At 39.7% G+C, this 27,875-nt stretch overlaps 1 protein-coding gene and 1 non-coding gene across 7 annotated transcripts in view; one reads left to right on the plus strand and one right to left on the minus strand.

Moving 5' to 3' along the window:
* Nucleotides 1-493: 493 nt before the first annotated feature.
* LOC115940073 (U8 small nucleolar RNA) lies at nt 494-630 on the plus strand. The gene has a single exon (XR_004074874.1). It is a non-coding gene; the product is annotated as a U8 small nucleolar RNA (small nucleolar RNA).
* A 5,021-nt stretch (nt 631-5,651) lies between these two features.
* Nucleotides 5,652-27,875, minus strand: part of LOC102725880 (melanoma-associated antigen B18-like) — a 134,985-nt gene continuing 112,761 nt past the window's right edge. For 2 of the 6 annotated variants that reach the window (XM_081809022.1, XM_081809024.1), the window contains 4 exons: nt 8,399-8,469; nt 7,916-8,002; nt 6,374-7,481; nt 5,652-6,255 (listed from right to left, as the gene is read on the minus strand). In XM_081809022.1, coding sequence (XP_081665148.1) covers nt 6,395-7,414 — 1,020 coding nt within the window. In that variant the 5' untranslated portion in view covers nt 7,415-7,481; nt 7,916-8,002; nt 8,399-8,469 and the 3' untranslated portion in view covers nt 5,652-6,255; nt 6,374-6,394. Of the gene's footprint in view, nt 6,256-6,373; nt 7,482-7,915; nt 8,003-8,374; nt 8,470-27,875 lie in introns of all 6 variants that reach the window. The other 4 variants (XM_081809026.1, XM_081809023.1, XM_081809025.1 and 1 more) reach the window with 4 other exon arrangements.

Consider the following 27,875-nt stretch of genomic DNA (forward strand, 5'->3'; position numbering starts at 1 on the left):
GAGGAATGTCTTTCAAAATAATAAAAGTATGCCGAGAAAAATCCAGGCACTCAAGACATTAATGCAGAAATCCCACTCTACAGGGGTAAGGGATTCATTGAATTTATCTTCAACCTGTTTGGAAAAAAGGAAATAAAAAGTAAAACAATATGGAGACCATCTTTCACCCCAAAGTTTGACCATGATTTCAAAGTATGATGAATAAAACGCCTAGGAGGATGTAAGGCATTCACACACATTAACTGGACAGACTATGAAGTGGTATAGCATTTTTGGAACAGAAGGTCAATACTTGTAAAAATTCCCAATCTTCACACTCACCCGCTTTAATCAGGCTTGCACTTTGCTACATCTTTCCTATGAGAGCGCAGGCACATTTGCCCAAGATTTCATGTTCAAAGATGTTGATTTCAGTCCTGTTAATCATAGCAACAAATGGGAAACAATTTATATGTCCATTAGGAGGAGAATGGTTAAATTAATTATTGCACAAACATAAGTAGGATGATCCTTACCTGGTCTTTCTTTTGGGGGGAGGGCTTGGAACTAGATGATTGGAGTTTCCAACAATACATGATTAACGTCTCTTTGTAATCAAGACTTGCAATGCCCTGATTGCTCCTATCTTCTTCCTGACGAGGTCTCCTTCAATAGGCCAAAAGGTCTATGAAAAGATGCTCAACATCATTAATTATGAGGGAAATGCAAATCAAAACCATAATGAAATATCACCCCATATCAGTTAGGATGGTTATTATATTAAAAAAAGTGTTGGCAAGAATGTGGAGAAATTGAACCCTTGCACACTGTTAGTAGGAATGTAAAATGGTGCAGCCACTACAGAAAACAGCATGGAAGTTCCTCAAAATATTAAAAATAGAACTACCATATGATCCAGCAATCTCATTCCTGGGTATAAATACTCAATGGAATTCACGATCTCAAAGAGATACCTGCATTTTTACCCTCCTTGTAGTACTATTTACAATAATTGCCAAGTTATGGAAAGAACCTAAATGTCCACTGAAGAGAAATGGATAAAGAAAATGTGATAAATATATATATATATATTTCTATATATCTTTAAGATTTATTTATTTTAGAGAGAGCATGTTCGGAAGTCGGGGAAGGGGCAAAGGAAGAGAGAATCTCAGGCAGACCCCCGCTGAGCACAGAGCCCCATGCAGGGCTCAGTCCCACAACCCCAACGATCATGACCTGAGTCAAAACCAAGAGCCGGACACTTCACCGACTGAGTCACCCAGGTGCCCCATATGTTTTAGTAAATATATACACATTCACACACACACACAGTTGATAAAGGAAATTTTCAACTTGTCTTGTTTGTGGGCCCTGCTCCTAGGCTCCCTCAGAAGCTTTACTTTAACATTCACCAAGGTCAAAATGACTCAGCAAAACCTTGAAACATGAGCTCTATTTCTGCCTTGAGCACACTGTACATCTGCTTCACTAAAACAATGAGGAAAGGAACATTCCAAACATAAAGGTAAAGAAAAAAAACCTCCCTGGCTCCCATAAGATGAAAGTCATACAAGCCTTGCACATACTAAAAACATAAGATAAAGTCTATAACTTTCTGTAATGTCCTTTGTCGTGATGATTTCTAACTCTTTATGTAAAAAAACCATATCTAACCCTGCACCAAACGTTCTTTCCCTGAAGTGCTCTCTTCTTTTTGAAGATTGTGTATCCAGGGCAGCTGTCCCAACTTGGGCTTGAATAAAACTCTTTTCCTTTCCCTTTCCCTTTAAAATTAAAAAGAAAAAAAGATTTGTTCATTTTGGGTCAACACAGTAAGAGTATTATTCTGCCTTAAAAGCGGAAATCCTGCCATTTGCGACAGCATGGGTAAGCCTGAAGGACACTATGCTAAGTGAAATGAGCCAGTGACAGGAGGCACCGAAAGTCATCCTACTTGTAGAATCAGAAAATAGAACTGTGGTTACCAGGGGCTGGAACACGGGGAGTTGTTCCATTGATAGAAAGTTTCAAGTATGCAGGATGAATTAATTCTAGAGATCTGCTGTACAACATTGGGCCTACAGTTAACAGTAATCTATTACACACAATTTTCTTGAGGGATTTCATGTGACGTGTTTTTAGAAAAACAAATAACCAAAGGGACACAAGGAAACTTTTGGAGGTGATGGATGTGTCTGTTACCTTGATCGTGACGATGATTCCACAGATGTATACATATGTCCAAACTCATCAAACTATAAAGTATGAGCTGGCTTTTGTATATCTCAATAAGGCTATTTTAAAAGAAAAAAGAAATCTAGGGATCAGTTAATAGAGGGTGGTGGATCTATATGTCCTGTCATGGAAATATCTTGGGTTCATTTTATTAAGTCAAGGTTAAGAGGCAGAACAATATGTACACTGTTAATGACAAATCTTAAAAATTCAATATATTTATTTTTAATATATTATTAAATATATTCAATATATTTTACTCACCTTCTAAAATATAGGCTTCATCGACATAAGAAAAAGCCTCAGGTCAGCTTAAAAATAACACACATCAGATTGTTCATTGTGATTATCTCTGAGGAGGGGGCTGAATTTTGAGGAAAGGGGAGATTGTAATTTATGTGTATTGTTCAAAGCTTTTAGAAGAACATATGTACTATTACCTTTGTTATTAAAATATTTAAATGCATCTCACCACGAAGGGAGTAGCTATGCATTAATCAGATAAAGTGACTGATGGCTGATCCAACAGCAAACTTGCCAAGGCTTAAAACAACAAAAGTTTGTTTGTCATACACATAGTCTGATGTGGGCTGGCGGGGGCCTCCTCTGTCAGATGACGCAGGGCTCCAGGTGGCTCCCATCAAATGGCTCCACTTCTCAACAAGGGTCTCCGGGTTTGCTGCTGAATGAAACAGAAAGCCTGGAGGAGGCATACTGGCTCTCAAATATCTTGGCCTGGAGGTGACAAACACTGTGTCTGTTCTTATTTCAGTGTCAGCGGTAGTCGCATGACCCTTCCTAAGTAGGGTGAGAATGTAGTCTCCCCGTCAGCCCAGGAAGAAGACCAAGACACAATGCCCATGAGCACTTGCAGCCTCTCTCATAAATTGTCACACAGTAGGTGCTCGATAAAGAGCAACTATTAAAATTTGTTATGAAAATAACCCTCTTCTTGGAGGCCAGTTTGCCTTGCAATTCTTCCATTTTTTTCCAATCCTGCTGTGTGGCAGGTGCTTTCAAAGACTGGATCACATTTAATTTTCAAAAGGATCCTGTAAAATCTGAGGAAAGAGGGCTCACCTTTTGCACTCAATGGCACCTTTCTGTACTCACCTTTTAAATGAATTCTAGAATCTCTATAGGATGAGAATGGTCTCCTTCTATGGAAGCATGGTCAAAACTTGTGAGACTGGGCAATCCTTAGCATGACTGAATGTGCAGGACCCTTTGACAGATGCCATTAGGCCCAAAGACAAACCAGAATTTTTCTCCGGGGCAAGGACTGAGATAAGAGGCAGAAGAAGGGCAAATTATTTTAGTCTTTGCTGTTCCAAGATAGAATGTCTGTCAAGAAACCATTTTTTTCCCCTTAGAAAAACTCTGGGTTCTGAGGAATTCAGCCTCAGTAGATGTTTGCTGCACAGTGATTTCCACATCTAGCAAATTACAAGGGAGGCTTTGATTACTGACCGTCTATGTAAGCTCAGTCACTGGTGTGTGTGTTCAGTGGCCAGTCTCAAACACCACACTCCTGCAAAATCCTACTGACAATATCTGTGCTGTTTACAGAACCCTCTATCTAACTTCAGTTACACCCCAAGAACCAGTATATTCTGTAAGTAAGACTCTAACCACCAGCTCATTTGGAATACACTTCGAGACTGTTGTAGGGATGGGAGGGGTGGTAATCCGGTATCTAAGCTTCACGGTCTATGGTTTCACTGAGGGATGGAACCTCCAAGGTCCACTTGCAGGGAGGTGGAAGGCTCTAAGGGGAGGGCAGGTGATTCAGGACTGTCTGAATCACAGGAAGCTGGGTGCAGCCTCCAGCAGACACAGTGGAGAGCTGGTCAGCAAATGAGGTTCCTTTTCAGACAGGAGGGCACACTGGGGAACACTCAGGACACAAGGGCTGTAATGCAGGCAAGTGCTGGGACAAGAGGAGCCTCACTCAACAAAGCGCACAGACAGTCCCCAAATCGTGCTTTCTTCTCACCTTCACCTTCCTTCACCAGGACCACTTCTAGCACTGTGGCTAGCGCGTCTGGGTTTTTAATGACCTGTGACACACATTGGACTAGTGAGAAGAATAGAAAAAGAAGAGACAGAAGGTAGCCTCAGGCTGGAGGAATGGAAAAGTGTGGGCCCCAGTCAAATATAACCAGGGATCAAGTCCTAGCTCTGCTACTTATTAGCCATGTGAACTTGAAAAATTACAAGTTCTTCAGCTGCGAAGTATGTCTGATAAGCCCCATCCTGTGGGACTATTGGAATAAATGTAATGGGTATGAGGCCCTTGGCAGAGTAATTGGAAAATAGTAGGTCTTCAATGAATGGTAGTTATCATAGGGTTTTTTTTGTTTTGTTTTGTTTTTTTAACTTGCAGACGATACCATCCTCCCCTCTGGGGAGATTTATTATTTTAATTTTTTGAAATTTATTTTTTACTTCAGGAGAGATCACAGAATATGCAGCTTTCTATGACAAATAATACCAAATTAACCCATAATGCTGCTTAGCAAGTAAAACAAAAGAAGGTTTTCCCAGTTCAGGATAAATTACTTAACTTGGGTGTAGAAGAGTCTCCCCCAGCCAGAGGCAACTCAGATGTCCCAGAATGTGTCAAGGACCAAGACCTTCGCTCCCAGGTGCCTTTCCAGCCAAACCACCCATTTTCACTCATTTCACCACCACCAAAAATCTAATCCTCCCTTAGAATTTGCAAAATTACACTCCCGATAATCTAATTAAAATGCCCTATAAATGCATTGGGACCTGGTTCTCCACTCAATTCAGAGCAAGGAGAGCCAACACAGTAACTTCTCAACATCCCACCTCAAAGGAGTAGCATCCTTATTAGATATTCCCTGAAGATGCTATGCCTAAAACAATGAGATTGTGCTCTTTGTCCAACTGCCCATGAACAAGAACACAGGATACCTTCCATTTCTGCCTGTGGAGGAGGTTTTCCTCTGGTTTACCGAGGATACCAAAGAAACATAGAAGCGTGCATTTCACGTCTTCCAACACTAAGAAACCATCGGTCTGTCTGGCCTCGGCTCACCAGTCCCATAGCCCCATGTGGCCCGCCATGCAGCTTAAATTAACAGTCTATCCCACCGAGGGGCTCATAGTGGCCTAAAAACCCCAAACTGCCTTTCTTCAGGGAATTTATACCTTCTTGCTCAGCCAGACACCCTCCCTGTCCCACTTCTCCCAACCCTCTCCCTGCCTCCTTACCTCTTTACTCCTTCTTACTGGTCCTTTAGGTCTTAGAGGGTCCTTCTCCATCTTCTTTATATGATTACTGTTCCTGACTGCACAATCTAAGGCCAGGAGTGTTTTATATCCTAGCTTCCCCATTTCTAACACTAACTTTTACAGAGCAGAAGCTCAATTAGTATCTGGAAAATAAATGACCCAGCAAGCATGAATTCTAGTATTTAAACATTTTATTTCTCCTCCATTCTTTAATAAGCCAAACAAATCCATGTATGCATCTTCTATCCTTACAGAACAACAGACTAAAAAGTATAGGGGAAACCAAGAACAGAACCTCTTTTACTTCTCTCCCCTCCATTTTTTGATCCCAGTAATTTTACTGCTAAATTTTTTCGCATTTCCAAGCGAATGCCTGTTACAACGCCATGTTTTATTGTTCTGTTTTGGTAAATATGAAAGGTTTCCCAATTTGTTTTACTAAATAATAAAACTCCTAATCTTAAATCTATTAAACAGAAACAAAAAACCAAAATCATTAATAAATTTAGATTCAAAAATTATATAAACTTTCTGTTAAAGAAATAACATTTGAAATAAAAAGAAAAAGAAAGTGAAAGGAAGAAAGAAAAAAAAAAGAGAAAGAAAAAAGAAAAGGAACAAAACCTTTAAGTTTACGAGATATAGCAGGACCACAAAGACGATATTCACTGTGTTCCTCCCAGACACACCCTGGCCATCTATTCCTTAGAATGTTGACTGCTTTTTCCTTCCACAAAGAAAACAATCTGCTTCAAGCTTCAGCATTTGATATAAAACCTAAAAAAAAAAAAAAAAAAAGTGAAACTCCACGTTACTGACATACAGGAGGAAGGCAGGGATGATACACACTTCTCCAGCCCCGCCCTGGCCCGCCGCTGTTAGAACGGTGACGCACCTGTTCAACCAGCCGCCCACGTCACTTAGGGTGGGAGAAGCTGCTGGTCAAGGCCCTGGAGCGTGCACTGGCCATGGCAGCGGTCTGAGCCCTGGCTGTGGCTCGGGCTCGGGCTCGCTCTTCCTCATCTTTCAAAGCCTCTTCGTACCACGACGGGAAGGCACTGGGGACGGTATCATGAACCTTGGCCAAAAACTCTAGGACTCTCATCTTGCTGGTCTCAGCATGGGCCCTCGGGCCCCACAGGAACTCGTAGCGTGGAGGATCACTGTTGGCCACCTGGCGGTACTCCAGGTACTTTAACTGCACCAAATCTTGGGTGATGAGCTTCCTGGGCTCCCCATAGATGAAGTGCTTCCTGTCAGCATAGACGCCCATCATATTCAGGACTTCCCAGACTTGCTCCTCAGGGGCGCAGTTGTCTTTCATGAAGATCACACCCAGCACAATCATCAGGATGCCAGTCTTGGGTATGTTCTCTTCTTCATGCATCGTGCCATCGACGGTGAGGTCGAGTTTGCTGACGAGGGCGTAGCAGTGCCGGATGGGATCCACTTCCTTCAAATCAATCCCGAAGGCCAGCTCCATGTGCTCAGAGGCTCTCTTGAGGATCTCATTGAAATGATACTTGTACTTTTTGATGACAAGCTTCAGCATGTCTGCCTTCCTAACTGGCTCTCTCTTTTGATATTTCTGCAGCAGGAAATGCACCAACAAAACTACCTGCTTGTTTAATGGGTCTCTGTATGAGACCTCAGCACTATTAGACGATCTGGGGCTTCCCTCATCTTGGCTTCTGGCACCTTCATCTGAATCATCGGTGCATGAAAGAGCTGCATCAGCACTGGTGGAAGATGAGGTTCCCTGAGGATGGCTAGGAGTCGCAGCAGCAGGTCTACCCCCAGAGAGAGGACAGGCGGTGGAGGGGGACTCTCCTGCTGCTGCTGCAGTAGCCTCAGCATCCTTCAGAGTCTGGGTCTCACCACGGGCCTGGCGGCGTTTCTCACGGGCACGGAGCTTACTCTTCTGACCTCTAGGCATGGTGACTCTGGTCGGGGATAGCAGGCAGGAGTTAGGTGCAAGCAGTTAGGCTGATGAAGAGGTCACCCTAGAATATGGAAGAAGAGATGGTGGGCATAGCCTCGATAAGGATATTCTAGTTGGGCTCCAAGAAAAGGTGCCTCTGCTTATTCCCTTAAGGGTACTGTTTTAGGAACCCATAAAACAGGGGTGAACAGGACTCCATGCACCTCCTCTCTTCTGTGGGGGCTTGTCACCTCAGTTCTAACTCAGAATACTAAACCTGACTCCCGATCGGTCTTTTGAAACCTCCCCCCACTGACTTGAGGCTGCCCCTTCAGAAAAAGACCTCCCATCCCACAAATGCCGAATGCGGAAGTGAGGGGGCATTAAGCCTAACAGCCACGCTTCGGCCACGAGGTCCGGGCAGTGGGGGCGGGGCATGCCAGAATAGCACGGGGCTCTTTGAGCCACCTCAGTTCTGAAAGGAATGCATCTCTTCAGTTCTAGCAAGTTACTCACCTTGACACCTGTCCAGTCCTGGCACTCCTCCCTTTGCTGGCGTGAGACCACACCTCTACACCTCCCACAGCGAGGACTGAGGCTCCGCTGCGCATGTAGCAGAAATCAGAGTGAGCACTTCCGGCCACGCCCACCTGGGCTTCCCAGCATGAAAGCCCGCGTGGGTTTCTGGAGGGCTCCCCTCAGTAATGGTGGCGGAGGAATTATGCCGAAGTCAAATGGGGTCCTTCCTGACTCCTGTCAGGCAGGGCCTGGGACTTCTTCCTCTGGTGAAGTTAGCTCACATCAGACCATGGCTTTCATTTCCCTCAGAACCCCCAGTAGGGAGTAAAGCGGAAGCAGAGCCGAGCAGCCATGACTGAGTCCTTCCAAAACTGACCGGCGCGGGGGGGCAGCGGGGGCGGGGGGGGGGGTGGGAACGACCTCTCTGTTGCCCCTTCTTTTCGGGTGGGTTCTCACCTCAGTCCTTATTCAGGGTCATACCTTGACGCCTTGGTGCTGGGCTATGTCTATTCTGCTGACCCGAAGCCAAATCCATCAGGTAAGGCAGAAATCTATAAATAATTTTAGGAGAATTGACATCTGTACAATATTCTGCTTACTGTAAATGAGCGTGGTGTATTGCTCTATTTGAGACTTCTTTTACCTAAGTCTATTAGTAACTTTTTTAAATATTTGCTTCCATAAAGATCATGTACATATTTCTTAGTTCTTTTTATAGGTATATTTTGGATATTGCTACTGTTTGAATGGTATATTTTCCATGATATATTCTTTTATTTATTTTGTGTGGCTAGACTTATGATTTTGCTGTAGTGTTCTACATCAGTTTCCTGAAGTTCCTTATACATTTGAATATTTGACAGCCAATTTCTTTGGAGTTTTTAATTAGGGGATCTTATTATCTCTTTTCATAATCCGTAACTTTTATTTTGGTATTCCTATGTATGGCTATATGCTGGCTATGCAAACCAGTCCAGGTTTGAAAGGTAGAAATGGTACCACACCTCCATGTCCTGTTTTGACTTTAGTGGGAATGTTTTAACATTTCACACTTATGTATGTGTGCTGTTGATTTTAGAATATGGAAATTCTGTTCTGTTTGTTAACAGTTACTGGCACAAACTGGTGTTGAATTTCTATCAAAGATCTTTTTCTCTACTCCCAGAACATGATAAAATGCTTTCTCTTCTCTCTCTGTTAACCAATTCACAGTTTTTTCTAATGTCATATGATCTTTGCATTCCTTGAACACAGCCTCTTTCTTCATTTAATTCGCTGCTGTACTGGATACGCTATGAATTTATTTAGAATATGTATATGAGTAAGCTTGACTCAAATATTTTTTTCTTGGGGCATACTCATCTGGTTTTTGTATCAAGGACAGTTAGCCTGTTAAAGTGGTTGAGTAATTTCCCATCTTCTTGTACAGCTTGTAAGAGCTTACTTAAAGTGCTGATTAGCTTTTCCTTCATCATTTGGTGTAACGACCTTTCAACCTGGCTGATCCTGGTACAGTTTGAGGGCAAAATGTGCCCTGAAAATATATCAGGACTGAGTTTCAGGTTCTATTGGTCAATGAAAGTTTTATATTTCTTCATGGACCTATTTAGTGATTTATATTTTGCTACAAATACTTCCGTTTTACTTGGGTTTTCAAATTTAAAGACATATTTATAATAAAATCATTTTATTATAGAAAATTCTCCATCACATATAACATTACAAAGGATAAAGTAACTCAATATACCTGATGCTCAGTATCATTTATCTTCAATAGTTATAGGAAGCTTGTTCAGATTAAGGTTTATTTATATATTTGTCTCTTTGTTGGCAAAATCACTCCTGAAGTGACATTGTGTTAATTCCATTAGGAGGCACAAAACATCTGTTGTTTCCTTTGTGGTAATGTTGGCGGTCATTGAGGATCATCAGTGTCATCCATTAATCCATTAGGGGCTGCTGAATTGTAATTCTGGAGTTCTGTCATTTCTTCTGAGATTATTAGCTGAAATATATCTATAGGTAGAACCATCTGTTATCTTCCATTCTGTTTTCTTGAGGCAAGCCTTACAGTTGCCCCATTTTACTGCCTAGAGAGCTAGATATATAGATAAAGAAAGCTAGATTTTTTTGTCTAATCAATATCAGTAAACTCTTTAGCTCAAAATTGTATTTTTTGTAATTTTAAATAACAAATCTTGCTTGAGAACTAAATCAGTTAGTAACTGGATGAATAATTTATCCATTAATAATAATTATTAATGAGCAGCACTGGAATAATCCATGTTCAGGCCCTAATCTTTGTCACATGACATTATTTGTGCCTACAGATAGTTATAATTTTGAAAAATAGAAAATTTTACTATAATTTATTCAAAGCTAGTTTTCTTTGAAGGAATATATTTTCTATGTTCTTTCTATATAGCTAACCAGTCAGTATGCAAGTTGAGTTTTATTTTTTTCTTTATAAATTCTAATGTGGACATGGCAGCTAGTTTTAATGTTATTACTATCTTAGCTTGTATGCACGTACATAAAAGATAAAATTGTGGACTCCCTCCTCTGGGTTCACAAATTTATTCAATATAGGGCTGTCCTAATAGACTCAGGACTCTATCCATTAATGTGGCCAATGCAAAAATATCTGACTTGTTTGAATAATATGCTAATATGTACTCTCAATTTATTAAAAAAGATTTTCCAACTTCTCATTTTACTTGTTAGTAAATTAAATACTTAGATTTTTGAATGACTATTTACTTCTTGAGTAGGTCACTTTTTAGACACGTTTCTAGGTTAATAAGCCTGGCAATACAAAATGTTGTCGAGCAAAGACACTGAAACTATGGATACAGTCAGGTTATAAAACCAGTTGTCACCATTCAGCTGTTAGAACTGTATTCCCCTGTGCCTTCACCCATCCTGCTCCTCTGTGAGTGATGTAGTAACACGTTCTCAAGCAGAAGTTACCTAGAATGATTTGGCCCCTAACAACAATTTTAGCCTTTCAGTGGCTGAAGACCTTTTTCACCTTCACCTTCTGCTCCAGTCCAACTTAGACAAACTGTCCACTCTTAAACCTGCTGCTTCCAATACCATTTCAGCCATTTCAATGGCTACACTGCCAGTGAAGGACTGAATTTCTGAAGGCTTCCTCATCCCCATGCCTCATTCTCTTGGACATCAATTCCAGCCAAGATAACGATATTTAGGGGACACAGGACATATCTGTTAATGATCCAGACTAATTCAGAGGAATGGATGCACGGTCTTTGAATGAACACAATACCTGTGACACCATGCTCAGATTAACATAGCCAGGAGCCAATTTGGCAGATCAAGAAAACTCTATTTTGGGTTTTTTTTTTTTTTTTTTTTGGTTTTTAAGTTTGAGTTAGTTAACATACAGTGCTATACTGGTTTCTGGAGTAGAATTCAGTGATTCATCACTTATATACAACACCCAGCACTCATCACAACAGGCCCCTCTTTAATACCCATCACCCATCTAGCCCATCCCCCACTGGCCTCCCTCCATCAACCCTTAGTTTGTTCTCTATCGTTAAGTATCTCTTATGGTTTCTTTTGCTCTCTCCTTTTTTTCTTTTCCCCTTTCCCATATGTTCACCTGTTTTCTTTCTTAAATTCCACATATGAGTGAGATCATATGGTATTTGTCTTTCTCTGACTGACTTATTTCACTCTAGCATAATACACTCTAGCTCTATCCACATCATTGCAAATGGCAAGATTTCATTCTTTTTGATGGCTGAGTAATATTCCACATCTACTTTATCCATTCATCAGTTGATGAACATTTGGGCTCTTTCCACAGTTTGGCTATCGTTGATTATGCTGCTATAAACATCAGGGTGCATGTACCCCTTTGAATCTGTATTTTTGTATCCTTTGGGCAAATACCTAGTAGTCAATTGCTGGATCATAGGGTAGTTCTCTTTTTAACTTTCTGAGGAACCTCCATACTGTTTTCCAGAGTGGCTGTACTAGTTTGCCTTCCCACCAAGAGTACAAGAGGGTTCCCATTTCTCCACATCCTCGCCAACACCTGTTGTTTCTTGTGTTGTTGATTTTAGCCATTCTGACAGGTATGAGGTGGTATCTCATCATAGTTTTGATTTGTATTTCCCTGATGATGAGTGATCTTGAGCATCTTTTCATGTGTTTGTTAGCCATCTGGATGTCTTCTTTGGAAAAGTGTCTTTTCATGTCTTCTGTCCAATTCTTAACTGGATTATTTGTTTTTTGAGTGTTGAGTTTGATAAGGAGAACTATTTTTGAACACATAACTTTGCCACTTGCCAAGCAACCAAAATAACTGAGTAGAAAGTTTCTGAATAGAGGCGCCTGGGTGGTTCACTCGGTCGGGCAGCTGTCTTCGGCTCAGGTCAGATCCCAGGTTTCAGGGATCAAGTCCCACGTTGGGCTCCCTGTTCAGCAGGGAGTTTGCTTCTTCCTCTACCCTTCCCCCCTGCTCGTGATCTCCCCCTCTCAAGTAAATAAATGAATAAATTAAATAAAAAGAAAGTTTCTGAATAAACTTCAGAAATAAGAGAGTATGTTAATACTTCCTAGTAACTGAAAGACAAGGAAGTGTCAAGGGTACATGTTATTGAGTCAGGATCAGGATTAAGGTGAGGGGAGTGGGGGGCACCTGGGTGGCTCAGTTGGTTAAGCGACTGCCTTCGGCTCAGGTCATGATCCCGGAGTCCTGGGATCGAGTCCCACATCGGGCTCCTGGCTCAGCAGGGAGCCTGCTTCTCCCTCTGACCCTATCCCCTCTCATGCTGTTTCTCTCTCTCTCTCTCTCTCTCTCAAATAAATAAATAAATAAAATCTTTAAAAAAAAAAAAGGTGAGGGGAGTGGGAAATAAAATATTAAAGTTTTAAAGAGATGGGATCTGACCCTGCACTTGCATGACCCCAACAGTCTGTGCCTCACTTGTTTAACCCTATTTTCAGCCCATGGATGGTGTCTTTATTTAAAAGTGTGATATTTTCTCATCATGGATTTTTGGCATTAACTTTATTTTATTTAATATTGAATGAAAGCATAATTTATTTTGATTACTGAGATTGTTTGGTCTACCCCTGACCTTAAATTTTGAGCTCAAAGTCAGTGCCTCACTTGCCTCACCCTAGCCCCAGTCCTGGTGAGTCTTCAGTGTTTAGTATTGATCCTGTCCTCACACACTAAGAGCAGTAATACTTAAGTATACCTGGCCTTGTTTTAAATTCTAGGCATCATTCCACTGTCTGCCTTTGTGATCTTGAGCAATAAAATTACCCTATATGAGATTATGTTAAAAAAATTTACAGTGGAGAATAAGGATATTCTTTTTACTGAATTGGTGGGATGATGAAATAAAAGTATATATGAGAAAACACTCTGTAAGTTTTACAAATTGCTAGTTGTTTAGAAATATTTCTTGGATTGAAACTTTGAGAAAGTCCTAAAAATCAGTCTTGATCCATCCTTTGAGATACCCAGTACCTTAGTTTTTCATCGCTGCATAACAAATTATGTCAAACTCAGTGGCTTAAAAGAACACCCATCTATTATCTCACATTTCTGTTGGTGAGTAGTTTAGATGCAACTCATTTGTGTTCTCTGCTCGGGTCCTCACTCTCAAGGTGTCTTGTGGCTGGGCTGCATTCTTATCAGGAGGCTCTTAGGAAGGATCTCCCTGCAAGATTCAGGTTGTTGGCAGAATTGAGTTAATCTGTCACTGTAGGCCTGGGGTCTACAGTGCTAGCTGTCAGGCAGGGGCCATTCTTGGCTCCTAGAAATTGACTGCATTCCTTGCCATTTAGCCCTCTCCATTTTCAGAGCCATCAGTGGAGAATCTCCCTTATGTAGAATCCCCAGTACCTGAATCCCTTTCTCCAGGAAGAAGGAAACTTGCCCCTTTTGAGGGCTCACCTAATTAGGTCCAGTCCACTAAAGATAATCTCCCTTCCCTAAAGTCAGCTGGGCTATATAACATAAATTAATCATGGGAGTGATATCCCATCATATTCACAGGTCCCTCCTGCATTCAACAGTAGGTGATTATATGTGGCTGTGAACTACTGAGGGTAATATTAAAATTCCGACTATCACACCTAGAAAAAATAAATGATTACAGAATTTCTGACCATAACTGTAGCTGGAACTCCCAAGTTGCATATACTGTACTAAATTTAGAACAAAAGGTTTTAAAGTCTCTAATGCTGTGGTTTGTTTTGGTGTTTTTTGTTTTTGTTTTTTTTTTACCTTCTTTGAAACAACTGTGCTTCAACAGTTGTTAGCATCCATCAGGCAACTGCTTAAATGGGATATGTGCCACAAGATGCAAAATTGAGGCTTCTAATTCCCAAACTGAAAGGGTGCATTCACACAGTGAACTTTAAGGGGTCTGCTGTTTCATCGTTAATGTCTTCATGTTTTATCAACTCAGCAGCTACTCTCTTTCTGCTTGTCATTTATTTAACAAATACATACACGGCTAAGCACCATGCCAAGAGTGGAGTACGCAGTAATGAATGAGCACTCCTGTGTGTCTTCATGGTACTAAATGGAAATCCACAAGGTTTACAACTCATTCATTCTTCTTTCCATCAGAGTAACTTTAAGTATAAGCAGCAATAAATTACTCTTACATCCTACTATTTTCAAAGGTGTAGCAATGGTCATATAACAAAATGAGGAGTGATGCATGGACCACTCAACTGGAACATGGACATCTGGGCTTCTGTGACGGCTCGCCGCCAGCATGCCTCTCAACCTGACCATACCTTTGCCTGTCTAGGCTTCAGATTCTATTCTGAGAGGTTGGTGGACTAGCCTATCGCAAGTATTTACTGTTTGTTACTGGTGCTTACTACAAATGGAAAAGAATTTTAGATTCTACAGAAAACGTGTAGGTAATATAAGTTTCAAATGAAATGCCATTAATTTACTTGGAAAGGAGTAAACTGCCAAACAAATATAATAACAACATACACATAATAATAATCATGTAAGTTCTGACCAGGTAGTTGATAAGATTTTCCTTGGCTGAAAACGGGAAACGTACAAGGATTTAAGGGGGGGGGGGGGAAGATGCCTACAAAGACACAAGTTTAGTCAACCTAAAGACTAGGGGCCTGTATATTTTATCTTTAAAAGAAGGATTGTTGGGAATCTCTTTTCGAAATGAAGGGAAAGAAGTAAAGGATGCCTGCCAAGCAAGGAGAAAAGTTTGGATATTTTAGACATTAGCAGTCATTTAAGTTATATATCAAGAGAGTATATTTTCACCTGCAAAGAAAACACTGATTGGAAGTTATGAAGGGATACTGGGGTATTTCCAACATTTAAACTCTAATGGGTTAAGAGGGGTTTGGGTTTGTTGTTCATTTGTTTTCTTTATACGCTCTCTCTTAGTGGCATGGTCAAACTAAGCATCTCAGTGCATGCATGTGCACTCATGGGGCAGGTAAGAAGGGACAGGACGGAAAAGCCAATTTTCAACCACTACAGACAAGTCAGATGTGTCCTAAGAAAGAAGTGGTTGTGACTTGAAAATGTCCTTAGCTTAGCTCCCCAGACCGCTTTTTACATCTAAGGTGTGACTGAGTTGTGGGATGGGGCGCACAGGTTTTCCCACCCCGTTCTCTAAAATACCTGTCTGCTGTGGAGTCACGGGGATAGGAGGGGGAAAGGGAAGGAGGCAGAACAAATACTGTAAAATGAGAATCAGAACTACCTATTTACTGAGGACCCCCAACATTACACCTGTGCTCTGTGCCGCATCGTATGCAGCCTCTGGTGTCGCTTTTAGTCACTGCATTACATAGGCAAAGAGAGGGAGGCTCGTGAGATTAAAAAGCTTTTATTTATGTATTTAGTTTCTATTTACTATAGCCAGGAACTTGACCAAAGTTATAAAAATAGCAACGGCCTAGACTGAACAAGAGACAGAGAGGGGTGTCGGAAGAGTTCTTTTTCTGCTTGGAAGAGGCAAAGACTCCTTGACAGTGGATAAGCAACCTTCTTTGGTATCGTGTATTGTAATCAGCCATGGTCAATACTTTCTCTTTCATATTATTCAAAATTTTGATAATCAAAATGAGTGGTCTCAGCTATAAACTAGCATTAAAGCCATTATAAGGAAAAAAATTAATGTGATATTTATTGCAAGGACATTGTTCATGATAGAATCACCCTGAGCATTCAGTTGAGAAGACCCTTTGGAAATACGCTCTTAGCTTAGCACTCGTATTTAGGAGAAACTATGTTGTTTTCATCTGATGGACAGTTAGTTGTCTTTTTTACTCAAGTCAGAAGTGGAATCTCAAAGTAAGATTCATGCATTCTCATAGCAAGTGAAAATGATCTGATTCTGTGCACTTTGAATACCAACCAGACTTCATATATTTCATCCCCACTTTAATATTTTCCTGAATACAAAATATCACAATCCTCCATTCAGTAGTTATTTACTGGTAAAGAGTTTGGCCATGTGCTGTGCTGGGAACTGAGGATAAAATGGTGAACAAACTATGAGCAGACCCTGCCTTCATGGAGCTTATCATCTAGTGGGAGAGACAGGTATAAATCCAGTAGACACACACACGTATTTATTACAATCTGTTCAAGGTTATGAAGGTAAAGGACAGGGAGATAAAATAGTAAGATACTATTTGATTCAGTAAGTTTGGGAAGGCTGTCCTGAAGAATTAGTATTTTAACCTAGGAAAAGGATAGATGCGAGTTAGAATAACAAAGGTGAGGTAGGGTTTGAAGACTGTTCCCTAAGGGACCTGCCTGTGCAAGGGTCCGATAGAAGAATAAGTTTGGTGCACTCAACAGACTGGAAGAAGACCACTTTGGTTTGAGTGCGAAAATCAATGGGAAGAGCAGTAAGGAGTCTGAGTTTCTTTTCAGGTGCAAAATAAAACCACTGAAGGTATTAAAGCAGGGGCATGACCTGATCAGGTATGTATTTTCTAAAGATCTCTGTGGCTGCAATGTAGAAAACAGATTAAGAGAAACAAAGAAAACAAAACAAAAATGTAGGAAAAAGAATTCTGGATACTTGCACAGTATTGCAGGATTATGACGCTGGAGATGGAGAAACCTGCATAGATGAGAAAGCCACATATGAACAGAATCTGCTTGACTCACAAGCTAGTTCGCATATGGACGGTGTAGGAGAAAACAGTGTCCCAAATGCCTGCTTATATCCATGGCGTGGGTGCGTGCACGCACACTTGCATCACCTGCTGAGATTGGGGGATCTGCAAGTGTACAGTTTACCAACATTGGGCATCAGAATGGATGTAACTTGGGGGTATGGTTGTGAGTTCAATTTAAAAAAAAGTTGCATGTGAAGCACCTTTGATAAATACTCAAGGGAAGGTATCAGGCAAGCAGAAATATATATGAAGCTGAACGTTCAGAGAGGTCTGACCTTGAGATGCACATCTGAAGTCGTAAGCAGGTATTTGAAAATGGAAGCAATGAACATGAATGAGATTGGCAAGAAAAAGAGTACAGAGTAAGGTAAATATGAAGGCAAGCCAGCATTTCAAGAATGGGTAGAGAAGCTTACCCATTACAGAAAACTTAGAATATACAGAAAATAATTTAGGTACCCATAATTCTCTTGAATATACATAAAAATTGTTAACATTTTGGTACCAGAGCTTACAATTCCTATGAATACCCAAAATATTTTTACTCTTAATTAGCAGAGATAGTAAGTTCTCATTCAGTGTCAATGAATAGATTAATCCACTCAGAATATTGTTAAACTACAAGCATAATAAAGTAATGAATAAATAAATACATTCTATAAAGAGTTAAACTTATATACTCAGTACCTCTAGTTAAGGCATCCAGAGGATTTGGTGAAATTAAGTTCTATAGTGTAGTTGCTTCAGAAAAAACTCACTGTCATATTTGAAAAACAGCAGAAAGCAGATGTTCTGTTAATGATGGCATCATGTTGCTGTGTGGGGGACAACACATTAAATGTGCATTATGATGGCAAAGTAGAACAACTCATTATTGGCTTTTCCTACACGGAGTCATTTGTGTTCCTATTAAAATGAATATTAACTGGTTTGTTCTAATTTGATTTCAACTTCAACAGCTTTTAAAAATGTCAGTGTCTATAAGTATAATGCGTTTTTTAAATGCACCTAAAATTCATTCAAAAGAAAATGGCTGTGTGCATTGCAGTTATATGTAAATGTGAAATTGATGGAAAAGCATATTGTGATTAATGTGTAATATTTGGTATTTGCATAAGGGAGGTCCTTTCCTATTTTCAGTGGTACATGGTTTATGGGGTCTGTCGCAACCATATTATGTATAATGTAAGACACTGAGCTGAGCCTTAGGATGAGTATGACATTTAAAAATTTATTTTCGGGCGCCCGGATGGCTCAGTTGGTTAAGCAACTGCCTTCGGCTCAGGTCATGATCCTGGAGTCCCTGGATCGAGTCCCGCATCAGGCTCCCTGCTCGGCGAGGAACCTGCTTCTCCCTCTAACCCTCCCCCCTCTCATGTACTCTCTCTCTCTCTCATTCTCGCTCTCTCAAATAAATAAATAAATCTTTTTTTAAAAAAAATAAATAAAAATTAAAAAAATAAAAATTTATTTTCTTAGAATGAATCAACATGCTATGAAGTAATTAACTTCTTCACTGCTTAGAGTCATGCCTTTCCAAAATTGAAGAATCTCTCTCCAGAATTATTAAATTTCAGGTTCTACTGCACCTACACTTAATGTTGTGGTAACTATTAAGACGTGTACATTTTTTGTCATTTTAAGAAAATTATTCAGAAAAGAACACAACTTTTAAATCAAGTATTTCTTATTAAACTTTAGTTTTAATCTAGGTCTTTCAATATGAGTTTTATCTTAGCACCCGGATAGTTTTTTTTTTAAACTCTGTTTTCATGATTTGACATTTTTAAAACTGTAGAGGAATTTAAAGAGTAAGAAAGCTCTGAAATATCCATAGCAATGAGATATAGGATATATAGATAATAAAATATATAGAGAGAAGTATATAATATAGAAATTATATTTGAAAATTTCAATAATGGTTTTTTTAAAGATTTTATTTATTTGCGAGAGTGAGCAAGAGAGCACAAGTTGGGGGGGGTAGGAGCAGAGGGAGAGGGAGAAGCAGACTCCCCACTGAGCAGGGAGCCCAATGAGGGACTCGATCCCAGGACTCTGGGATCATGACCAGAGCTAAAGACAGCCACTTGACCAACTGAGCCACCCAGGCACCCCTCAATAATGGTTTTAACCAACAGTTCCCTTTTATACTGAGCCAAACCATTTACTATTTGAATGAAACCAGGTTTTGTTTCCTTTTTCTGGTTCTTGGACTGATGACTAGATAAGGAGCCCAAAGACAAACACCAAGAAAGGTCATATGTCAATGACCAAGCTATAGCTGAATCAGACACATCAACTTCAAACAAAAACATCATGGATAAATAAGAAAGAATGAAACCAAATAAAACAAAACAACATACATATTTTATGAAACACAACCGTGGTGTGAACATATCAATCATAATAGCAAACTGTTCATTGACAAGATCTATTTTGGGCCATTTGGACCACTGTGTAGCAGTAAACTCACAAACAAGCACATCCATAATAGTGATGCTCGAAGTAAGATTTAGAAAAAAAGTTTTTCCGTATGAAATTGTTTCTTTGCTTTTATAAAAAGGAAATGCATTTTCATTTAGTGGTAGATGCTGTACAAGAGATATATTACTGCAATAGTGAAAGGCAGGTTGTTTTTTTTTTATAAGAAGAAAACTTGATATGACTGAAAACTGCCTCTAAATAAAGAGAAACAAATGACTTACATTAGTTTAGTGTTTTCAGATACACCATGTGATCATGTCAATGCTGAGGAGCATGGGTATATATTATTCTTTTCCACATTTGATAGATGAGAAAAGAAACTGAGGCACAGGGCAGCTAAGTGATTTGCTTGAAGTCGATAGAACATACATTTCACAGAGCATCGTGGTAAAAACTTGAGTAGTTTACCATTCTTCTCTCCTATTCCCAAGAACCAAATTGCTCTAAACTAGGAAGGTAGGTTTTCTAGGAGCATTTTCTTCTTGGCGACATTTTATTTAAAATGCTGTAAAAACAGAAAGTTGGAAAAAAGAGGTAGAGAAATGCACCAAACAGTAATAGTAGTAAAACTTCTGAAAATAGCCAAGTCAGCAGGAAAGAGGTTAGACAGCAACTGAGACAACATGGGATGAAGGTGATGAGGAGAACATGTCAGAAAGTTGCTAGATGGATCTTATTTCCTGTGCTTATTAAACTCTGGGCCACTCCTTGTGCACCCCTGGTTAGGAATCTAAATGGTCCTCACGGGTGCCTGGTAATGCATAATAGACATTAAAAGATATTTGGTGAATGTCTGGATGAACATATTGTTGAAGTATAAGATAACTGAAATGTATGTGTATTTTAATATAAACGCTTAGCAATTTTGCATAAACAATTTTTGTAGAGAATATTATTTTCAACTAATCTCATATTGTTTGGTGTCTCAGTTTAACAATTCTAGCAATGAATCTAATGTACCTTGCCTGGGTACGTATCGAACCAGAGTTTGCCCTGGAAGAGCTTAAAAATGCCTGTGTAGGGGCGCCTGGGTGGCTCAGTCGTTAGGTGTCTGCCTTCGGCTCAGGTCATGATCCCAGGGTCCTGGGATCGAGCCCCGCATCGGGCTCCCTGCTCAGCGGGAAGCCTGCTTCTCTCTCTCCCATTTATCCTGCTTGTGTTCTCTCTCTGGCTGTCTCTTTCTGTCAAATAAATAAATAAAATCTTAAAAAAAAAATGCCTGTGTAGTTCTTTGAATACTGGGTTGAATCAGTTTGCTTTTGTCACAGTTGTGTTGTGTAAAAAGGAAGAAACTCATATTCAACGCATACAGCAAGAATTTATTTCTCGCTCATGTTTCTGCAGGTTGGCTGAGGTTTTATGATCTTGGCTGACTTTGTTTGGGCGTGGCTCCAAGCTGAAGCTAGGATCCAAGTCCGCTCTATGTATCTCATCCTCTTTGCACCAGGGGCTATCTGTACCCTCTTCTCATGACAGTGATACAGTGGGAACAGAATGAGCCCAAGCCCAGAATCACACAAGCACATTTCGAGTCTCAGGTTATGTCATGCCCACTAACATCCATTTAGCAGAGGCAAGTTACATGGCCAAACCCAACATCAGCGGATCATGGATGTACACCCTTCCCACCTAGGTGGGGGTGGGGGAGGTTGGGAGTGAATATTTGCTCAACAGTAATCTAATCTACCATCCATACCTTAACCAAAATGCAGTGTGCCTTTGAGGCTTTATTATGGATTCCCCAAGACACAAACTATTTTCTACTTGTTACACTAAGAAAATAGTAAGGTAGCTAAAAGTGTTTTAAGGTCAGCAGTTAAGACTTCTTTTGTTCATAAATAATGCAAAAACTTGAGTGTATGTGTATACCACAGGCCTTTGTCATCAAAGTTCTCACATATATACAGAGATTTTGCTTATAGTCTTAGTTTTTCCAAAATTCTTTATTAACATTTATAAAACGTGGGGAGGACTCTCTATATACCGGAATTTCATATTAACATATAGAAGTAAGAAGGCATAAACTGTAATCCACTGCCTTAGTGTGATACTTAAAATCATTGTATTTTTAATTAGAGATTTGTCAGGGAGATGCAAAAATCAAATTTCAAACTGCACATTTGTTGATTGGGCTTAATAAAGACTTGGGATTTTTGAATAAGCTGAAGATTGGCAATTTTCTTACCAGGGCTATCATTACTAAGAAGCAAACATTTGGTAATCCCAGTTCTGTGATGGAGACTGAGCTCTCATGATGCCTTCTGTGAGGACAAAATGAAATTTGATTTACTACTTCATATTTTCAAAGCCATTAGAAGCCAGGAGACCTCTCTCCCTCTCACAGCTTTTATTGACTTACTTAATTTGACCATTTGCTTATTTTTTATCTCTTTAAGTTTCAAAATATCAGAGTTTCTGGAAATTGTCTGATGTTTTATATCAGACTGTTTCTACATCAAGGAATGACCAATTCATAGCCAAAGGAATTCTAAAACCACATACAGAAAAAAGAGCGCGCTCCATCGTTCCTCAAGCTCAACATGCCGTTATCATACTTAATTTTATTTGTAAAAAGAGAAGAAATAACTGTTGTTTTTTTGTCATGAACATTGCTTTCGGCAGTTGAGTCACTTTATTCTGCACAATGAAAATGATTTTTGTGGCAGTAAAGTCACTGCTCTTGGCTGAGTGAGCACATGGAAACTGAGTGGCCACATGAGACACCTCTGGGTTGACACTTAGGGAGAAGGGATGTACCTGTAACTGGTGTCCTCTGAATAGTTAATAAAGAGCTTTCAGGTAACATTCTTTGGAACATCTGTCTCAGGAATTGTAAAACTTCTTGATCTTTCTGTCTTTCTGATAAAAATATATCAAATAATATACTGATAAATGATAAAGTAGTATATTCTTCACATACATAAATGTCTGTCCTCAGTAGTTATTTGCTGAATGATGGACATTTTATCTATGAATATTTTATACATGTATCTACTTACTGATATGCACATACAAATAAACATTAAAAAAATTTTTTTAAGTTTTTAATCAAAATTAGATGATTTCATAATTAACAGTATATTGAAGTCAGGGTTAGCTAAGTAATTTGGCAGGCTCAGTGAAAAATGAAAATGCAGGGCCCCTTCTTCAAAAATTACTAAGGATTTCAAGATGTTGACAAACATGAGGACTTCTAAGCATGGGCCCCTGTTCATCTGCACAGGTCGTGTGCCCATGAAGCTAGTCCTGACCAAAGTATGTGCTACATGTGTAGAATGCTCTTTCTTCATGCAACAAAAATAATAAATTACCGTCTTTGGGAAGATTAACAGAATGAATCTCTTTCAGCATATGTATATGCAAATATATATATAAGAAATTAGACAAAAATATATACATTTATGTGTTATATATTTATATCACATATAATATTTCAATATGGAGAGTCTACTTCATATAATTATATTACTATTATACATTTGAATTATGTAACCAAAGCAACTGTGGTATATTGTCATATACCTTTCCTCTGAGGATCTTATTCCATTTGTATGTTGGGGTGAAAATCAGCAATCTTCACCTCTTTCACGATCAGCCTAAAATTCTGAATGGGTGGTTTAGCCTTAATTCTCTAAGATTGCCTTTCATTTAAGAGGCTCCTGACATGAGAAGGCTAGAGCATCTCACAGGAATGGCTCAGAGCAGCATCACAATTTTCTTCTAGTCTTTCAATTTGCCTTCTGAATAGAAAGGATTCTAGGAAGAAGTATGCTAGGAAGACATTCCCCAACATTCATCTAATAATAAAAATAATAATGATGAAAACAACAGACATTCTTAAGCACCTGATATATGCCAATCTCTTTATATAAGTCTCTAATTCTCATAACTACCCAGGTGGTAATATTATCCCAATTTCACAGATATAGAAGACATTGCTCAGGTGGGCTTTTATTATATTGCATTATCTAATTGAGAAGAGGTAGAACCATGATTCAACTATAAATTCCCACATTACCCTATATTTGCTTGTACACATTGCCAGAAGATGAGCCCAGAGCTACTCTGGGAACAGGACAAAGGCCAGTCTGGGACTCTAAGTCACCCACATAGAGCTACAGTGCTTCATCTCCAAAGGTGACCACATCAATTCTTTCCCTTTTTGAATGCACATCATGAAGAAATGGAGTCAATTTCCTCTCCTCTTGAATCTGAGCTAGCTGTGTGATTTACTCTGACCACAGGATAGAGCAGATTTGACACAGTGTGAGTCCCAGGCTTAACATGGAAGAGGCATCTTCCGCTTTCTCTGGACAGGAAGCTGGCCTCCATAATATAAAGGAAGCTTAGGCCATACAACTGGAGGATGAACCATCACGCGAGGAGAGAGAGGCCTTGTGGAAGAGCACTGAGGCACCAGACATAGGAGTTAAGCTTTGTATCTCCCAGACTAGCTCAGCCACCTGCCAAATGCAGCTGAGTGTGACTACCGCCATTGTAACTTGGAGCAGACGAAATGCCCAGCCAAGCCCTGCGCCAATTCATGACCTAGAGAATTCTAAGAAACAATACATTGCTGTTGTTTTAAGCAACTAAGTGATTTGTTTGGTAGCAGCAGATACTCAAACACAGGGAAACCTGGGACTATTATGTTTTAGCAAAGCTGGCGATTTCAGCAGGTACGAAGCCCTGGCTGACTATCTCGAATACACGCATGTTTGGGCAAAGACGTGTTCTAAGACTCCATGGGAGTTCCAGTATAGTTGCTTAGGTCTCCTTTGGGATAAAACCTATCTGTAGAAGTTTTGATGTGACTTTACCTTCCCATCAGAACAAGCCATGAATACCCTTAATTGTTAGAGGAATGAAATCCTTAAGGAAGAATATCTTGCCTGCCTTATGGCTAAATCCAACATTGCTGTTTCCTTCCCAAGATGTCAGAGTCATGATATGTCTGGTATTCTGCTCTCTGAGTCATGGTTTCTGCTCTTGTGAGAAGAAAACAATTTAAGATACTTTGTATAAAAAATAAACTTTCCATGGAGGATACTTCTGAAATTCAGGCCTAAGCATGGCTTTTTCAAATTTCTAAGTTCACTTGCTTGATAGTCCTCTGATCATATACTGGCCTCTACCACAGAGCACTTGGGGATGAGTACTTGATAATTTTAATATGGCCCCAAACTTTGACATAAAAGGCACAATAAAATCATCTTGAAAAAAAATTTTTTTAAAGATTTTATCTATTTATTTGACAGAGAGAGACACAGCGAGAGAGGGAACACAAGCAGGGGGAGTGGGAGAGAGAGAAGCAGGCTTCCTGCCAAGCAGGGAGCCCGATGCAGGGCTCAATCCCAGGACCCTGGGATCATGACCTGAGCCGAAGGCAGATGCTTAACAATTGAGCCACCCAGGTGCCTCTTGAAAAATGTTTTTAATATTAATTTCACTTAATGGGAAATTCTGTGATGAAGGCAGGCACATTTGATTAAATAAAATCCAACTATTTTCAGTAGATGCAATCAGCTTTTCCTGTTGTATCAAGTTGAGAACTTCATTCTGAAGATATAGTTGGAAGCCTCAGGTTTCTAAGTCGTGGTTTTAAGACTGACAGCTAAGTACAAGATTTCTCTTTCTTTTTCTTCCCCCCACTAAATACACTCTCTAATGCTAGAAAGCATTTAAAAGGAGTTTTAAAGAACCTTTCCTCTCATATATTTTAGTTGACAACTAAAGTTTGCATTAGTATCTTAAAGGGAAAAAAATAAATTTCTTTGAAAGTGAGACTTTTTTTTTCCTGCAAAACATCACATTTTGTCATGCAAATAATAGTTGCCCCTAAACTGAAATAGATATTATTGGACATTAATCACATCAGTTCTTGGTTTTCTCACTTCGTATCTTCATGTGATGCTAAAGCATAAAGAATGGTTTGAAGCTTATGTCTTCCAAGGTTTTCCAGTTACCAAAATTTTACTCTGGCTTTAAATGCTTGTATAACATAATAATTTTAATTAATGTTCCCAACAGTTCTGTCCAAATGAGCCATATTAGTTATGTAATACAGAACAAAACCAGAAAGAAATTACAGCCTAACATTCTCAGGAAAAATAAATAAACAACAAGAATAGCAAGACTCAGCAAATTCAGTGAAAACAATTACAACCTTCTCTGGCCTTTGGATTCCAACAGCAATAGCTCCCCTTTTGCCTAGTGCACCCAAAACAAACAGTTCTATTTGCTATTTAAGACCTGAAATATCGACCCTGCTATACAGTCTCCTACTGGCCAACATAATCTCAGCGGTCCAAATACACCTGCCACGTGCTTAACTCCCACCTCTGTGCCTGTTCTCCCACTGTTTCCGCTGCACGCCATGCTGCCCCTCCACTAAGTCAATGTCAACTTACTGGGTGGTTTCAGATCAAGCCTTACATTCCCTGCAGCCTTCCCTGCCCACTGCATCCTCCACTGGAGTCTAGTCCTAGTTCATGTACTTCGCCATGCAGTCATCAAGTACATACTGAGCCATCCAAGCTGCCAGGCATTCAGCATAGTGCTGAAGCTAGAGAAATGGGACATACTCTTCCACCTCTCAGGTTGCTGACCATCTCTCCATGGGGACAAGTAAGTAAACAAAAGGAAGAATGGTTGGGGAGAGTATTCTGAGGAAGTGCTTTACAGAGAGCTAGGGCAGTACGTATTAGAAATACCTAACTCATGCAGTGGGAAGAGGGGGGCAGATGTAACCCTTGGGACACCCTTTGCTATTGTGAGAAAACAGAAAAATCAGCCAAGCAGAGAAGCTAGGTGAGGTCATTTTGGGACGAGGGAACAACCTGAGCAAAAATGGTATTTCTTGCAGCTCAGGGTCTCACTGTATTTTAACTCAACGATTTCAGATTTTTCCCTAGATCAGGTATTGATGACCTGCCTATCCTAGTCCTTTTGCCATTTTGGTGGGACTCTGCTTTTCTAGCTTCCAACCATGCAAAAGACGTAAGCAGGATGTAGTTCAGAAATCAAAAGTAACATTGATAAGGGACAGCCGGGTAACAGAAAAAAGAGAAGAAAAAAAAAAAAACAACCCAAAACTACGAGTATTGTGATAGATATGAATGGACTGAAGTCTTCTAGATGAATAAAAAGCCAAATTCAGGACATTTTTAGTTGAATGAGACAAAATGAAACAAGATAATGTAATTAAGGAAAAGTTTTAAGTTAAGTTGCTTCAATGCAGTAGATCCCTTCTTTAAATGAACCCTGAAATCCAATAATGGGCCCAGAGAATATCAACCTTTTAAAATTATTTTTGAGTTCTTAAAGTGTGTCTGCTACAGTGGTCAAGGCAAATGCAGATTTTGGGGGGCCAGTACTCATTAAATTTGGCAGCCCTCTTGAAGAAAATAATATAAATTTACTAATACTTACTAAGTAAATAATATAAATTTACTGACTTCATCGTCAGTCAGCCTACACTTGAGATGCAATAACTTTAGAAGACCTTACATCCCAAAGGGAACCACAAAATTTAACAAGTACACAAATAAGTAGAATACATACAAATATTAGAATATAAGGGCAAGTATGAATACTATGAGAACAATGTGGGGGTGTGACAAAAGTGAATCAGAGGAAGCCTCCCTCTCTAAGTACCATTTAAGTCAAGACCTGAGGACAAGAAAGAGGTGGGCAAAAACATTCCTGGCAAAGAACAAGCAGGTACAGAAACATCCTGAAGCTGGAAGTGGCATGCGGTATTCAAGAAACAGAACAACCAGTGTGTTTCCCGTTCTGTTTAAAAAATAAAACCCATTATTCTGATTGACTTATTTTGCTCAGCATAATACCCTCCAGTTCCATCCACATCGTTGCAAATGGCAAGATTTCATTCCTTTTGATGGCTGCCTAATATTCCATTGTATATATATACCACTTCTTCTTTATCCATTCATCTGTCGATGGACATCTTGGCTCTTTCCATAGTTTGGCTATTGTGGACATTGCTGCTATAAACATCAGGGTGCATGTACCCCTTTGGATCCCTACATTTGTATCTTTGGGGTAAATACCCAGTAGTGCAATTGCTGGATCGTATGGTAGCTCTATTTTCAACTTTTTGAAGAACCTCCATACTGTTTTCCAGAGTGGCTGCACAAACTTGCATTCCCACCAACAGTGTAGGAGGGTTCCCCTTTCTCTGCATCCCTGCCAAAATCTGTCATTTCCTGACTTGTTAATTTTAGCCATTCTGACTGGTGTGAGGTGCTATCTCATTGAGGTTTTGATTTGG

This window comes from Leptonychotes weddellii, chromosome X (assembly GCF_054177405.1).
Source record: "Leptonychotes weddellii isolate Sample4059 chromosome X, ASM5417740v2, whole genome shotgun sequence".
Taxonomy (NCBI): domain Eukaryota; kingdom Metazoa; phylum Chordata; class Mammalia; order Carnivora; family Phocidae; genus Leptonychotes; species Leptonychotes weddellii.